Genomic DNA, 18,003 nt, shown 5'->3' with positions numbered 1-18,003 from the left:
CACTGCAGTTATTTCAACCAAAGGAGGTAACACTAGCTATTAGGGGCTAGGGTGCCCTAACTTTTTCCTCAGTTAGAATAAGCATTTTTGTAGAATTACATTTACAGAAGATCTTGAAAAGTCTTTTATTCAGTTTTAATTGTTTAGTTATATTCCTATAATCCCTCAATATTGTTGAAATTGAGATTAAATATCTATATATTAAAAAATGTTACACAAATACACAGGTTTTCCTAGTGTGTCCTAACTTTTTCACATGACTGTACATATATACAATGCTGATAAACATTATCCATCCATTCATGAGAAATGACAACCTTTCATGTCTGAGCCTGTTTGTTTTTGTCATAAAATATTACAAAATTTAACCAGACGCTCAATTTAACATTTCAACTGTTAATAACACTATAAGTCATTGAACCTACCTGTTACCTTTGGTAGAATTTAGTATTAAATAAATGTGTATGTGTGTTATTTGCGTATGAATAATATGTTCTCTGAGAACCTTAGCTTTTATTGAAGTAAAAAGTTTGGTAGAAATTGAAACTTAACAGGTGGCTCAGCAATTACTCTTAAGGATAATAACACTAAAATTCAGGTTTCGATACCCGCAGTGTTCATACCACAGACATTCCAGTGTGTAGATTAAAAACTGGAAACAAAATATCAAACTTAATTTTTATCTCAGAGGTGTTGTCACTATGAGCAAAATTACAACCTGTATATTTAGTTTGGAAATGACTCATTATTTCTGAACTTGAATTGGTTGTGGACATTTTGAAAACATGGACTGGAAACTAAGGAGACAGTACTGTAGTTTCAAGTGCAAGGTCGATGAACACTTGTTGGTGGTGAATAAGATTACAACCTGTCCAGTATTTAATCAAAATAACCAGATTGTAGTGAGCTACTCTTTTTTTTTTCTTTTTTTTTTGAAGCCCGGAACCGATCTAATTGTCCATTATTAACGAACTGTTTGTTGTTTTCATTATTTAACTATACGTACTGATAGACTTGTATCAAATTGAATGAAGTGAGACCATAAAATACAAATTTTGCCATCGCTTGAATGAAATTTTTCTATTGAGGTAAAACCAAAGTACATTATTCCGTCATTTAACGATGGGATATGGTGCTTTCTGGCGGCACTGTGCATAATTATTCACCCTGGTGACACACCATGGAAATATCCGCTCTACGGCGGCAATCCCTGTAAATATCAACAGTTCGTGTGAGCTCCGATCGTCAAGGAGTATTCCTACTGAGAGCGTGCGTACCTTGATTTCCACACTCCGACGCCCCCACCCTAGTGAGGCGACCAGTTTAGCCGTACATAAGCTTCTTATTTGATAATCTTTACAATTACTTTATTGAATTTGTTGGGTTTAGGTTTTGCTGTCAAACGTATATTTTTAGTTAGGTGTCAGATATCAGGTGCATCTCTCATATGTTATTTTCTCACAATCCAACTTAATTAGTAGGAATATACTGAATTCAGAATGAAAAGGACAGAGAAGATATATTTATAATGAATAAAAATCCATAACTTATATTGTGATCTCAGTCTCATATCTGAGTGATGTACAAATGCCAAAGTTCGTGTATGACATAACGACGTCTTTAGAATAATTTTATGTAAGAAGTACATGTTTATTGGAAACCTCTTTTTGCGCCCAGTTTACATGAATTGAGTACTTGGTGTAAACTTAATATACAAGTTTTAATCATATTAGCCACAACAAAACGAAAACATTTGAATGAATCCATAAAATCCTTCTTTAAACCCCGTGACAAGCAACAAACATGTAAGGCCTAAACGTTTCGTCACTGTTTCTGCTCTAATTCAGGTTTGTTTCTTATGAATTAGTAGCACCTTTGTTCAATTGTTTATTTAAAATATTTACGAATGGTGCAAAAAGGTGAAATTAAAAACTTTGGTTTTTTCATATTCTGACAGGTTTCTGGTGACAAATCTTTACAGATGAAATCAAACATCTCCTGGGTGTATACCTCAGCTTTACGCCTAATAAGATTGGCTGCTTTTTCACCACAAGAGGTCTCTGTGAGATTACGGGAACAATTGCCAAAGTCTAACCAGGCGCTGAATAAAAAGAAGAATGTTACAGATAACATAACAAGAAAATATGTTTGTTAGGATAATATAATGTCAAAAAATTTGCACAATAATAATTTAATGGTTTCGATAACATTATACAGGGTGTTCGGAAAGTCACTGTGCACTTATATATTTATTAACAGACATGTTTCAATATAGAATACAGGAAGTAAATATGAATGACAATTATAAACAATGTTGAAAGTGACCCCCGTTTGCATCAATACAGGCCTGGATCCTTCTTATTTTGTTTCTAAACACCGCTATCAGTTGCTGGCTTGAAATAGACTGAATAAAATATGATTACAAAACTGCAGTGACTTTCCAACACCCTGTACAATACATTAGTTATTGTATATTTCTTAAAAGGATAAAAGTTACTCAATTTTACAAATTAGAATGTAAACACTTTTCATTTAAAGCGTTTGCCTTTCTTACTTGAGTCGTAGATATTTAAGGCAACAATATAACTAGCAGAAGGCATAACGGGTGGGGGGGACACGTGCCCCATCTTCTGATGATGTTGTGAAGTAAGTGTTGGAATTTGGTTTGGTTGTTAATCACAAAGCTACATAATAAGCTATATATGTTTTGCCAACTACGGATATCAAAACTAGATTTTTTAGGGACGTCAGTCTACATACTTACTGGTGAATCATTTTGTATAGGAACAATCAGTAGTGTTTAGTGAGCCATTTGGATGGGAAATAATTTTAGTTGACATCATGGACTCAGAATATACTAATATGATACTGGTGCATAAAATACACATGTTAACAAATAAAGAAAACCAATAATAAAAATAGTGAACAGTTACGAGTTAACTAACCGAGAAAAACAGTAAACCTGATTAACTTATGTTAGCACCTAGTGGCTTTGTTTGCTATTACTTTAAACCTCATTATCTTAACTTATCGTCCCCCGCTGGTCCAGCGGTAAGTCTACGGAATTGCAACGCTGAAATCAGGGGTCGGATTCCCCTCGATGGACTCAGCAGATAGCCCGATGTGGCGTTGCAATAAGAAAACACACACACACCTAACTTAGCACCTGGTAGCTTCGTTAATTAAAATCTAATTATCTTAAATTAGCACGTAGGGGTTTGTTTGATGTATGATTAATTTAAGTTAGAACCTAATAGCTTTTATATTGTAAAACTGTAATCAGTAGAAAATGACCATACTTACTAATTTAATGTGATGTTTTCACTCTTTAGTTACCATTTGGATTACTACACGACTTCTATCAAATAATTTTCATAATCGAATAAAAATAGCCTATTTAAAACATTTAATAATTACCATTCTAGCGATGCCTCGTCATCGTTATATAAGAGACGCAAATAGTTTAAATAATTGGTTTGAATAAGATGAGAAGTCAAAGATTTGCACAGTATGTCTTATTTCAAGAACTTACCAACAAGCTGACATCACAGATAGTTCTTGGGGAACTCCTCCGTTTTGAATGTCATACATTCTAGTGATCAGACGAGTTAAACAGAGATAACGGTCTTTGAAAATTTTTCGAAGACATGGTCCGTGCTCCAAGAAGTCTAAACAGAAAAAAAAAGATCATCGTATCGAAATCTGGGAAATACAAATCTGATTGGAAACACCTAAATTAAAGTAAAATAAAAACAAAACTGTGTATATTCATAGCTATAATCCAAATGATTTTCATGAAGATAGATTTAGAACAAATTCAGCCTAATAAATTGCACGTTAACACGTTTACAATAAAAGAAGCTATTTCTTTGTTAAGCCTAATGAACTATATTTTAAACGATTAAAACAAATTAAACTAGTTCGTCATTAAACCTTATGAATAGTATGTTATATGTTTAAAACAAATTAAACTAGATGTTTAATAAGCGTGATGAACTGTATGTTACACTTTTAGAATAAATTAAGCTAGTTATTCGTTAAGCCTAATAATAAATCTCGAAGTGTCACTGAAGTAAGCTCCCAATAATGGCATTCTATTTGTATATAACAACATGCTGAAAATACGTTTTTATTTGCTTTTTTAAAAGAAGTTCAGTTTTTATTCATTATGGACAAGGACAAAATTAGCAATATTAATTCTGTTTACTTATTACAAAGGCAAAAAAGTAAAAACAAAATGGAGAAGAAAGAAAACCTTTTTCCCACTGAAAATAAAAGATTTAGTTTGTGTGGATTTGATTTTCTTGAAGTATGATGAAATAGAATAGTAATACCGAACATATACCATCTATTATTGTTCACCTTTAGGAATAAAATTAATATAAATTTAAATACGTTCAACTTAACTGGAATGATCTTATAAACATTCGTGTAACAAAATTTTAGTAAAATTAAACTTTTTGGTAATCAGTTGGAAGGTTATATCTCCGTCGATCTTGTATTTGAAGCTCAGTACTACGCAAGAGAGTTAGGAAACAGAATATTTATTCATTCTTTTCATTTTATGGGTTAATCCTTCCATAACATTAGATAATAAAAATTTTAATACTACGGTAATGCTTCACTGATCACTGTTGACAGTTGAGTTAAGATGAGATTACTTCACTTTTGGATTTCTATATACTTGTACCAAGGACAGGTCATAAAGGTTCTATTTGAATGAACATAACGACCAAACTGCTACAGACTTGAAATGTTCCCCAAACACAAGGTACTTATTAGATCGTGAAGCCATGATAGGTAAATTTGAAAGTAGGAAAGTAAGACACAGAACACTTAAACTCAGTGATACTGTTGTTAAGTATCTTTGTTCATGTAGCCTTCATGACAAAAGGAAGACTGCTACTGATCTTAAACATGAGATAAAGCAACCATGACCAAATGACAGAAAAGAGTCCAGATCTACAGTATCAAGCAGACTTAATAATAATGGAATATTTAGTCGTGTAGTAGTTTAAAAAACATTTGCAGAGACTGGAAGTTGCTAAAATTACAAAAACTGGACTGTTGATTATAATGACTCCAAACACTGTTCCAACCTTTGCAGAAATTGCTTAGTTAAGAAAGAAGTTGTTAGAGTCATTCAGTGACACCGATAGAGTCCCATTCTAAATACAGTTGAGCAGATATGGAATTTGATACATCAAAACTTGATAAATCAAAAGTTACTTGTAAAAAAACTTTATGAGAATGAATTATAAACATTTGGAATAAATTCCTTAAGGATACTTTGATTAAATATGTTGCAGCAGTGCCTGATATATTGTCTACAGTTATTAAAACAAAAGGGGCAACACAAAATATTAACTATTGATTGAACTCAAGAACTTTCACTTAGTTTGAAGATTAATAAAATATTGATGTTTTACCTGCGATTCACCTTCCACTGTTCTTTGGAAATTTCCTGAAATCTAATTTTAGACTCTGTCTTAAATTTTATACAGCAGTCCAGAGTTGAAATATATTTTAAAGAATCAAAATTACACAAATCCTAGACGTAAATGTGTAGATTTTGTTAAAAAATTATAAATATTTGTGGTGTTTACCGGCACGTAGTTCTCCGTCATTGGTACATCTCTTATTTATCCCGTTTTCTAAGCTACTTGTTAAAATTTCCATGGCTTCCTTGGATGTTCCTTCAAGACAATCTTCGGTGTACTTTTGTAAACACTTCTGGGCTTCATATTGTTTCCTGTAAGAATAAACCACACTTTAATTATCTATGTAAAGGAGCCTGTATCTGTTAATTTCACAAAACAATTAGGTTTAAATGCTGATAGGAGCCAATGAAAGGATGCTGTCTACAATGACATTTAACGTAAAATTCTTGTAAGCAAAACAGACTCTGGATTAGCTTGTACTTTTAGATAGCTGATTGGTAAGACATTAGATGTTTCAGTAGTGGGCTCAGGAGATGGTGCTAGTTTCTGTTCAGTTATGACTGTTTCACGTAAAAGTATAAATTAAAAATACATATTTTTTAAAATCAACGTTATAATAGGCCTAACTGTTTTTGTTTTATTTTTGGTTTGCCAGCACAAGCCGTGCTAAAGTCCACAGCGGGGAGTTTGGCCAATCAAGTTGAATAACAGGACTCTACATCACAGATTCTCATTTCAATTTTACCTTATGTGAAATTGGAAGAAACATATGTAACATACATATATATATCTTATATATAAGTAATATAGATTAAGGTAACTACTTCATTCAAGAAATAAGAAACATGTGTAACGTATAAATATGTAATATGGATTTAGTTAACTCCTTTATTTAACAAATCATAACAAATATCTGTGAGATATACATGTAATATAGATTTAGTTAATACCTTATTTAACAAATAATAAGTAAGATCTGTAACATATATATGTAATATAGATTTAGTTATATCCTTTATTTAACAAACAATAAGAAATATCGGTAACACACATATGTAATATAGTTTTATTTAATTCTTTATTTGACAGATAAAAAGAAACAACTTTAATATATATATATATAATATGGGTTAGGTTAACTCCTATATTTAACAAATAATAGAAAACATCTGTAACACATATATGCATAATATAGATTTAATTATCTAATTTATTTAAGAAATAATAATAAGTATGGGTAACATATATGTGTAATATAGATTTAGTTAACTCCTTTATTTAACAAATCATAACAAATATCTGTGAGATATACATGTAATATAGATTTAGTTAATACCTTATTTAACAAATAATAAGTAAGATCTGTAACATATATATGTAATATAGATTTAGTTATATCCTTTATTTAACAAATCATAACAAATATCTGTGAGATATACGTGTAATATAGTTTTATTTAATTCTTTATTTGACAGATAAAAAGAAACAACTTTAATATATATATATATAATATGGGTTAGGTTAACTCCTATATTTAACAAATAATAGAAAACATCTGTAACACATATATGCATAATATAGATTTAATTATCTAATTTATTTAAGAAATAATAATAAGTATGGGTAACAGATATGTGTAATATAGATTTAGTTAACTCCTTTATTTAACTTACTCGCAGTGTTGTTTTATCTCTTCTTCATTTGTAAATATCACCCTAGGGTCATCCGTGTAGTCCATAATAACAGCACCACACTGGTCAAACTTTTCCAAATTACAGGAGTCAGTAGCTCTCCGCTGAACGTGAGCATCTGCCACTGAAACAGATAGTTCTCTTTATTTCTGAATATATGGAAACGTAATCGTAGATTATAAAATTATGATGTAATAATTAGTGCAGACACTTGGAGAACTTACATGTTTAACAGTAACATAAATATTAGATTAAAAAAAACAAAGCCAAAATCAGTTTGAATAGTAAAAGGAAAAATCAAGTTTTAATATGCTAGGTTTGTAGAAGTTCCTGCATACTGGTGAAATAAAGGGTATAAAAGATAAGTTGATGTTAATAAACAGTCAGTCAGTAAACTATGGAATAACGTTTGAAATATTATGCCAAGTAGTGTCTTTATATATAAGTACAGATGATTTATTTTAATGTTGAAGTCATCAATGAAACAATGGACACTGTTCATTTTAACATCGGTAATGTTCAACTGGGTTAGTCACTGCTAATAGTTACCGTATAAAATGGGTTTTACACGGGAATTTTTATGTTTTCATAACTGATATGTACTGTATGCTTTGGCTATAAATGGAGATTATCAACTCTATTACGTACTGAATAAATTTAGATTTTCGATATTTTCGCTACTGATAAGTACTGTGTATCTGGTTATAAACAGATGTTTTCAGTGCTATTATGTACTGTATAAAGTGAGTTTTATCCGGATTTATCTACATTATAAATGACTATCTCTTATTGGGTTTAGTTGACATTTGAAACAATTTCCCAAGATTCTCTGAATATTGGTCTGTCTTTACATACAACGATCAGTAGCTGATCAGTTATTTATTGAAGTAGCAGCCAAAATAGCATTTGATACAAACACTTTAGAGATACTAAGGGTGGGTGACTATTTTTATAAAAATTACGTTTCATGATATTTGGAAAATGACGGAACGTTAAGTTCTCTTCTGGAAATAGTTGCGATATTAATCAATAATATCGAAAATAGATATATAAATATAATTTTATAAATTCAAAGGTGTATTTTTTTAGTGATACAGTAATTCAGCCTACCAATAGAGTTAAGTTTTTGTTACTTGAAATATGTAAAATTTCCTGGCTGTTTTAACTAAAGACCTGAAAATAATTACAAGACAAACTACTAGGTAACGTGACAGACGGAAACTTCAAACACGTTACTCATAATTTGTGTATATTCGCAGATGTTAAGGTTTTCGAGTTATGAGCAGGGAAGGCTCGAAGTAACTGTAAAGTAATCATCTATTGCACAGCAGATAATTAATTCAGAAGAGCTTAACCAAATATAACAAAACAAACACTTGTACATAGGATAAACGTTTTATAATTTATACAGACACCAGCTGATGAACCTGTCCTTTGTTCGGGTTATGAACTCAGATAAATATTTCAGTGAATCCTATAATAAGTAAGATACAATTTCTATCTTTCACACAATTTATGTTCAATATAGCAAATTTTTACAATATTATTACACTGTTCATTATTACCTTACTAAATGCTTTGTATAGGTTTTAATAACTCAATACGTATATACTTAAAACATGGTAAACACTGTGTGATGGTCAGAGGAACTTTGTAGCAAGAGGTATTAGCAATAGCGGTGCGGTAGAGTTGCTTTCTGCTACTCGCTTTCTACACCCAGCTCTTAACGACCTTTCACAGTGTTTAATGTGATTAATTAACTGACAGATGTTGACCGTAGAAATGTCTAATGGATGAAGTTGAAACGTTACTGGTTAATGTAAGAAGTTGGTATAACTGAAGGAACAGTTGATATAACTGAAGAAACACTTGATGGACTAGAAACGTCAACTGAATTTACGTAGTAATAATTTTTAATTCTTTACATTCCTTCTTAGTGAGTGCTCCAGACATTTGTGTGATCTTCCCCCACCCATACTTAGTGGGTGTTGTATTATAGAAAATATAATAATAATTATGTAAGGACATGGCGCTATCTATTAATGTAGTTAAAGCTAACTTACATCAAATATGCTAAATGATCAATAACAGCAATAATAAGGGATTGGGGGATTGTGAACTACCATTGACAGGGCCCTATCTCCAATCTATCATCACACAAAGTTTGGTTGAAATTTTTAACCAACATAGGAGTAATTAGATAAAGGACAAATAGACAAATATATTTTTGCGCTTTATATATGTAAATAACTCTCCAATGCCCAGACATTAATAGTTAAAAACTACCTCTAAGGGATACTTTTCAGTCGTGTATTTTGTTTTTAAACACAAAACCACACAAATGAGCTATCTGTGACTTGCCCACATCGGGTACTGAAATTCGATTTGAAACATTATATGCTATCCTCGTAAATGGTGAGCCAGTGGTCAACATGTAAACGTAGTAATTTAAAGTCTTAGATGTAGAACTTCTAAAATTATCAATTATATCTAAAAAGCTTAAAAGGTTTAAAGTTGTTATTTGTTCTCTTATTGTTTTTTTTAAACCGACATTTAAAACGTCACAGTAAAAAAGAAGTACTTTAACTTAATACCAAATAACAAGTTTCAGTTGTTGATATATCTGAAAATTATGGTTTTTAAAAAGAATACTAAATATAAATAAAATATTAACAGAGTACAAAAGGAAAATTATTGAGTGAGTCTGAAAAAAGAGAACGTTAAGCATAGAAGTCTAATGGAAGTATGAATATCTATGAAAGTAATAAAAGCGAAAATGTCTCGAAATTATAAAGGATAAACTGAATACATGTAGTATGTGTACCAGTATAAGATTTAAGAAAATGTTGGTAACTAAGTTTAACAACAACATTTATGTGAAAAAAGGAATATTCTAGAAGTGGGGTTAGAAGAAGAGAAAGAATTGAACATACCCATTAAGAAGAAGATAAATGACCACATATCGCTGGATCAGTGTGAGATACACCATAGAACAATACCTCTTTAGGTACGAACACTTTCCTTATATAGTCTTGGCACGATATGAACACTTCTGTATCTGACCATACTTGGGCATCGTTACTTTCTGTTCCCTTAGAACAAATGTTGGAGCTTGACGGTCACGTGAACTGGCTAACTTGTTTGAAAGTAAAGATAACATTTCAATTTCACGCAACATGAGCCGTTTTTGATTTTATTTTGACTCTTTTAGTTTATATCCTTGATAAATCAAGTTTTGAAAACGAAAATAAGACTTTTGTCCTTGGATTCATACTAGAAGTATATAAATAATTAAACCAAACCTGAAACAAGATAATGAAAATAATTGATGCAGTAGAAATCTAACTTTCGAAATAAATGTAATTGTTTTCTGGCAGTGTAATAGTTTGTAAAGATTGAACAAAGATAAGTTTGTTTGTTTGTTAATAACTGACTTTGTTTGTTTCATGTTTTACTCTTGGATGTTGTTTTAATATCGTAAGTCCTTGAAAAAATTAGAAATGTAAATAAACACAAATCGTTTCGAATGACTGGTGAATCATCCACGCGAAATGAAACAAACGCATTTCAAGCCTAAACACTTCGTTTTGTTAGGTAATCAGATCTATAATGACGTATAGTTTCCAATATTCTGCATAGTGTCTTTAAAGTTTTTCGGTTCTATTTAGCGAACAGTAATTTCCACAACGTCACGTGACTTAATCGGCGCCAATTATTTCTCTTCTTTCTTTTAACTTCTTATTTGTTGTTATTAAACATAAAATTACTCAGTGGGCTATCTGTGTTGTGTGCAAATATTGAAACAAAAATTTTGACTTTGTAAGCTGTAAAACTTACAACTTGGGGGCTATAACTTAATAAACTTAAGAAATATGGATCTGAAGACATGGCACCTTCAGAAGTTTTGGATACTGTAATATGTGTGAGAGATACTGTTATCAATATTACTTTTAAAATAATGTAAGCTTACGATAAAATACAATTACTCCTTCATGTTGTTACGCATATACACTGATAAGTTACACACATTTTAGTCTTGGATACACTGACAATCTACACGTATGTTTTAGTCTCAGATACATTGATATGTTATACACGTTTTATCCTCATATACACTAATACCTCTCTTTAAACAATTCAGTCAGGGCTTGCAACATAACTGTAGGCTTGATAGTTAATTTATTCTAAAAAATTTTCCGAATTTTTCTGACTTTAACCAAATCTGATATTAAAAAATGCTGGACACGGCTTCATTTCTTTATTTCTTAAAACACAAACAAGGCTAAAAACACAATTGTCAATGTCTACTTTTATTGGAGATTCCAGAAATCGCTGTAATATACGTTCCATAATCTTATTCCATATGTGTTATATGATTTACATTGTATGGTCTAAATTCTATAATCTATATCACATGATCTATATTCTATTGTTTATATTCTCTTGATTATATGTTTTATATCTTATAAACTATATTATATGGTCTATGTTCTATAATCTATATTACATGGTCTATATTCTATAATCTGTATTCTACAACTTATTTTTTGTGTTCTTTAATATATATATGTATATTGTACGAGCTGTCTTCTACGATCTATATTAGTCTGGAGTATATTTTCTTGGAATCTCTAGTTAGACTGTACTTAAAACATCGTGAAATTATATTGAGTAATGTGCCAAATCTCCCAGGTAACAGACTTATACTTACTATTGTTTTAGAACAAGGACTAGTACGCCTTCCGGACATCACCTGAATTGTCCCCAAGGAAGACCACTGTCTATTCTGGTAAAACATATATTATATGTTACAATCACCTTCTCACTAGAAAGTACACGTGACACCCTAGATAGGTGCGCAGTATCATGCATAGCTAGAGTAAAAAGAACGTAGTTTTTCACTTCACTGATTCTCTATATTAGAAGCTAAGTATTATCAGTATCCAAATAATTTTTCAAACTCCTCTATACTAATTAAGGATTTAGGAAACGTATCATATGCTTACATATCACAAACACACACACATCATTTATCTTCATTCCATTTATATAATAACATTATTCCACAAATATAAAATTATTATTATTTGTATTTTAAAGACGAAACCAATGACATGCTTTAACATGTTTCAATGGAACTTAGGCTGAATAAACATGGAAAGTTCGAAACATTTAATCGACTGCAAACGTTTTCTTGAATGAAAATACGATTACGTTTCGACTTCTATATTGAGGCCATCTTCAGTTTTAATGTAGGTACTCATGTAGTGATTTATAAAGGGAACACGATTTTGTGATAAACCTCCAAGCTATGTAATTGGATGAAGTGATTTATGGGTGTTGTTAGTAGAACTGTGAGTATATCGTATTATTTGCAGAAGTTATAGAGAGTGGTTTTTTTAGTCTGTGTTGAATTAAAGTTGTAGTTTTGCTTTTTTTTTATTTTTCTCTCTTTAGAGCGTTGAGACTTACTTAAAAACCAATGTTCGATGCAGTTTATGATATGTCGTGTTCTGTAGTTATATTCTACCATGAAACAACTTCCTTTACAAATATTGTTGTTATCATTTTTTAACTACAGGCACTGACAGAATTGTATTTATTTTCTTTATAAATATTTGTTGTTATCATTGTTTAACTATACTTTCTGATAGATTTGTATCTACCCTGCTTCACAAATATTGTTATTATTATTACATAACTACATGTACTAATAGACTTTGATCTACCTTCGTTTATAAATATTATTGTTATCATTATTTAACTAAAAGTACTGATAAACTTGTGTATACATTCCCTTACAAATATAGTTGTTAAACCTTATTTAACTAGAAGTATTGATAGACTTGTATCTACCTTCCTATAAAAACATTGTTGTTATCATTGTTTAAGAAGACGTCCTGATAAACTTCTAGCTACCTTTCTTTACAAATATTATTGTTATCATTATTTAAGTAAATTTACTCTTGTATCTAAATTCCTTTATAATTATTGTTGTTATCATTATTTAACTACATGTACTGATAGACTTGTATCTATGTTCCTTTACAAATATTGTTGTTAACATTATTTAACTACACGTACTAATAGACTTGTATCTACCTTCTTTTAATTATTGTTGTTATCATTATTTAACTACACGTACTAATAGACTTGTATCTACCTTCTTTTAATTATTGTTCTTATCATTATTTAACTACATGTACTGATAGACTTGTATCTATGTTCCTTTACAAATATTGTTGTTAACATTATTTAACTACACGTACTAATAGACTTGTATCTACCTTCTTTTAAATATTGTTGTTATCATTATTTAAGCACACAAACTGATAGAGTTGTATCTACCGTCCTTTACAACTACTGTTGTTATCATTACTTATGTACACAAACTGATATATTTATATCTACCTTCCTTTACAAATATTGTTGTTATCATTATTTAAGTAAATTTACTCTTGTACCTAGATTCTTTTATAATTATTGTTGTTGTCATTGTTTAACTACATGTACTAATAAACTTATATGTACCTTCCTTTACAAATATTTGTTGTTATCATTATTTTACTACACGTATTGTAGTCCTACTTTTATTATTTGATTCAAAGTGTCTGTAAAAAGATATAAGTAACTTATTATAATATTTTGGTGACGTTATAGTACAATATAAGTCAACCAAAATACTTCGAGGGCTAATAAAAATTTAAGAATAACATGGAAGTTTTAGTTTTAAACAAACCGATAAGCTTGTTGTTTTACAGAAAAAACTGGTTGGTTTCAAAATAAGTGGTTCGCATACTGAGATAAAATATGTTGTCAGTTACTTGTGAAAGTTCGTTACTAGTATTAAGAAACGTTGTGGTATCTAGTAGTCTGGTTTACTCTCAACATTTCATAGAAAGTTTGTTGTAAAGGTATTAACAATGGTTGTGAGAAGAGTAGTACCTCCTTAGTTTAATTAATACACAGTTTCGATTTTGTTTTTGTATTATTAATATGGATTAATATAGTTTTTCGTCTCTTGAATCAACCCATAGCGGGATTGACCGTTACACTGTAACACCTTTATGAGTGAAAAGGTAAGCGTTTTTGATAGTGGTCATTCGAACCCTCGACCCCAAATTTTGAGGCTGTCACGCTAATTACGAGACCACCTTAATAAAATGACAGAACTCTTTGTTATGTTGAGTTAGATAATAGAATCTTTTAACCACTTCATTTACTTGTAAACACTATTGAGAGAATGAGAAGTTTGTTCTTGAAATGGTAAACTCACTGCAAGAGATACGAAACGTTATGTTTAATAGCTTTTTCAAAGTTGAACACTATTGTTGTACCGCAGTTCCTTTGTTGACACGTTCTTCTAAATTATTTCGTAAAAAGAATTCAAAGTCCAATCCATGTAACGATAATAAATTGCTGTCTTTATTCTATTACTTTTTCTGCAAACTTTGACACTTGTACATTTCTGTGACTTGTTGTGTACATACGTTACAAATGACGTTGACTAACACAAAACAAATCACCTTACTTGTACTAAGTAACCAAGATAAATAACAAAATAACACACTGACTTGTATCGAAACTCGATTTTTATGATTATATTCATTAAGCCACATTCTAGTTCTTTTACTTCCCAACATACCTTAGCAGGGGCGTAGATCCTATGGGGATGGGGGGATACATCTCCCTTCATTTTAGGTGGGGGTATGGTGCATACAATCATCCCCTTACAATTTGGTCTGTTGAATTGTTTTATTGTATCACAGGCCTACAAAATGTGTGTTTGTTCTTGTGATTCTCGTATTCTTATGGCCCGGAATGGCCAGGTCGGTTAAGGCGTGCGACTCGTAATCTGAGGGTCGCGGGTTCGCATCCCCGTCGCACCAAACATGCTCGCCCTCCCAGCCGTGGGGGTGTATAATGTGACGGTCAATCCCACTATTCGTTGGTAAAAGAGTAGCCCAAGAGTTGGCGGTGTGTGGTGATGACTAGCTGCCTTCCCTCTAGTCTTACACTGCTAAATTAGGGACGGCTAGCGTAGATAGCCCTGGAGTAGCTTTGCGCGAAATAAAAAAAAACACAACAAAACTTGTGTTCTTACCAATCGAATTACATAATTAGGCCTAGATGTAGGCTTTTTCAGTAGCCGAAATGCACATCTTTAATATAGGCGTGCTTCTAAGCTTTTCAATCTAAGCGATAGTTCGTAAGCATCAGTCAGTAGGCCTAAGTATACATGCAAGGCTTGCAAGCATTATCACAGAATCTACCTACGTCTTGCTCGTAGTGTAAGATTAAGTAAAATTTTTATCACAACAGATTGAACAGAGCATTAATTTCGAAAATATTACTCCCAAGCGTAAACTCCTGTGATCTAAATCTGGCAGGCCATTTGTAGCTTGTAGCTGCATCAATTTGTGTGTATATTGTGCGGTTTCTCTACGCCATTAGTTCTTATGCAGGTCTAGCAGATTTTATTGTCGAACGCCTTACTCTCCTTAGCTGCCGAAGTCGCTGACCATAGTGTATGTTTAGTGTATAGTTAATGAGAGGTTCGGGCCGCTCGGATCCAGACGCGCCCCACATCACCCTCCTTCGCTCTCTTTAGTTTGAGCCTCGATTTTACAACAGAGCTCATTAGACCTGTGTTTGTGGCCCTCATTAATCCTTGAAATTTCAGATTATCACCGCCCTCTATGAAAGTGCTGGTGCTTTATAGTAAAAGAATAATATATTCTCTTATCATAGATAGTAAAAATATTGTATTTTCTTGAATAATTAGAACACAAAAGGAGCGATTTGAACGGCCTGAAGCCTCTACTCGAATTGTATTGTTTAGGTGTTTTTATTTAATAGACGTGCTTATAGACATATCACAACGTGTTTGCCTTTTGATGAGCTTTAACAGGAATATAATATATTTGTGATTGTTTAAGTATTTTTCGAGAAACGTGCAATTACTTGTGTTGTAACTAGCGCACATTATTGTCCAGCGATGCCCAGGCGGTCAGTCGGCTCGGTAGTCACTGTGAGGTTCTCCTGTTCGACTTAAATACATTGTACAGTTCAGTCCTACTTCCATTCTGTTCTATCTTCGTTCGTTGTACGTTAGAGTTTTCAATGAAGACTGTATTTTAGCCTGTTGAGTCATCTGGGAAACAGATTCCAATTATGACAAGAAAGCGTCTGAAACTTTCCGATATTAGACAGTTCTGTAAGCCAGTTACTAATACTACAAGTGACATTGCAGATGCAGATAATCCAACAACCTCAAGCAAAGGACTAGAAACTTGCCATACAGAGGACATACCATGTTCATCAGAGGACGAGTCTGAAAATGCTTGTGCAACTATTGCATATCATGAATCACCAGATAGTTGTGAAACAAGTTTGTGCAGTAATGAAAAATCTGACACTCCACAGATACAGTGTGGAAAGCCATATCATCCAGACGCACAACTAATACCACGACAGAAAGCAAAATCTCAAAATATCAACTTCCAGGGCAAGTGGTTTGATGAGTTCCCATGGCTGCACTTCGACAATCAGACTCAAAAAGTCATATGCTTTCATTGTGCCAAGGAAGAAAATAGAGGCCTTTCTACAGGGAAATTGGAGAGGCCAGTGGAGCATACCTTCATATTCACCGGTTTTTGCAACTGGATAAAGGCAAAACAGAAATTCAACGAACACCAATCCTCCTCTCAGCACAGATTCGCTATATCTTCAGAAGGTTCACTTGATGTAGCTCCAGTGACTGTCCAGCTACATGATGGAAAAAGAAGCAGTAGGAAGAATGCAAAAGAAGTCTAGTCAAAATATTCAGAAGTTTACGTTTCTTAATGCGTCAAAGTTTAGCATTATGTGGACATACTGATACGGAGGGGAACTTCCTGCAGTTAATGAAGCTTCTGGAAGAGGAAGATCCTGAGTTGACGGCCTACTTGTCAAAGAAAACCACATTCAAATCAAACGTCTATGAGACATTTCTTGGTTTGTACAGTGTTTCCAATACAACTGGTGAAACAATATCCTCGACTACACTTGATGTACTGACGAGACTTAATAAAGATATAAACTTATCAAGGGTAATTACTAGTTTTATTAATATTTGAAAACGTAATTCATGCATTGTTTTTTTTTTTTTTTTTTGGAATTTCGCACAAAGCTACTCGAGGGCTATCTGTACTAGCCGTCCCTAATTTAGCAGTGTAAGACTAGAGGGAAGGCAACTAGTCATCACCACCCACCGCCAACTCTTGGGCTACTCTTTTACCAACGAATAGTGGGATTGACCGTTACATTATACGCCCCCACGGCTGGGAGGGCGAGCATGTTTAGCGCGACTCGGGCGCGAACCCGCGACCCTCGGATTACGAGTCGCACGCCTTACGCGCTTGGCCATGCCAGGCCCGTAATTCATGCAATGAAAGTTATTAGTAACCTTGTCAAGTATAATGACCATCTTTTATACTGTGCAGTGTGCAGGAATAAATTCATGTGGCAGTTAATTTGTGACACATTTGTCTTTATTCTATTAACATTTTGAAAACTGTTCACAACACCTCACTTATACAAACCTACATGGAAACCTTGAAGTATCGTGGCAACAAGATTACTTTGTGAGTGCATGTTTACAGCCTTCAGGTTCACGTAATCAGAGATTACCAATTTGCAAATTGAACAGTTCACATAAGTGGTTGCAAAAATCACCCCCCACATCGGGTGCAAAAAATCTACGCCCCTGTGCCTTAGTGTACACGTTGCATGAACGTTGACCAACAAGGTCTTACCGTTGCTTGTTGTTGTTTTAACTTTATTATAACCTAAGAGGACTTATGTTAAACCCAAAACATGTTGCTAGAATA

At 32.4% G+C, this 18,003-nt stretch overlaps 1 protein-coding gene across 1 annotated transcript; it reads right to left on the bottom strand.

Moving 5' to 3' along the window:
* Nucleotides 1–1,629: 1,629 nt before the first annotated feature.
* On the bottom strand, nt 1,630–10,223 carry LOC143225369 (uncharacterized). The gene is made up of 5 exons (XM_076454633.1): nt 10,066–10,223; nt 7,115–7,256; nt 5,607–5,752; nt 3,533–3,668; nt 1,630–2,101 (listed from the first exon to the last, which is right to left on the bottom strand). The coding sequence occupies exons 1-5, from the start codon at nt 10,091–10,093 to the stop codon at nt 1,888–1,890; spliced, it is 666 nt and encodes a 221-aa protein (XP_076310748.1). The 5' UTR covers nt 10,094–10,223; the 3' UTR covers nt 1,630–1,887.
* Nucleotides 10,224–18,003: the final 7,780 nt, after the last annotated feature.

Source organism: Tachypleus tridentatus, chromosome 9, assembly GCF_004210375.1.
Source record: "Tachypleus tridentatus isolate NWPU-2018 chromosome 9, ASM421037v1, whole genome shotgun sequence".
In the NCBI taxonomy this organism is placed as follows: domain Eukaryota; kingdom Metazoa; phylum Arthropoda; class Merostomata; order Xiphosura; family Limulidae; genus Tachypleus; species Tachypleus tridentatus.
This window is presented reverse-complemented; position numbering and strand designations above follow the sequence as displayed.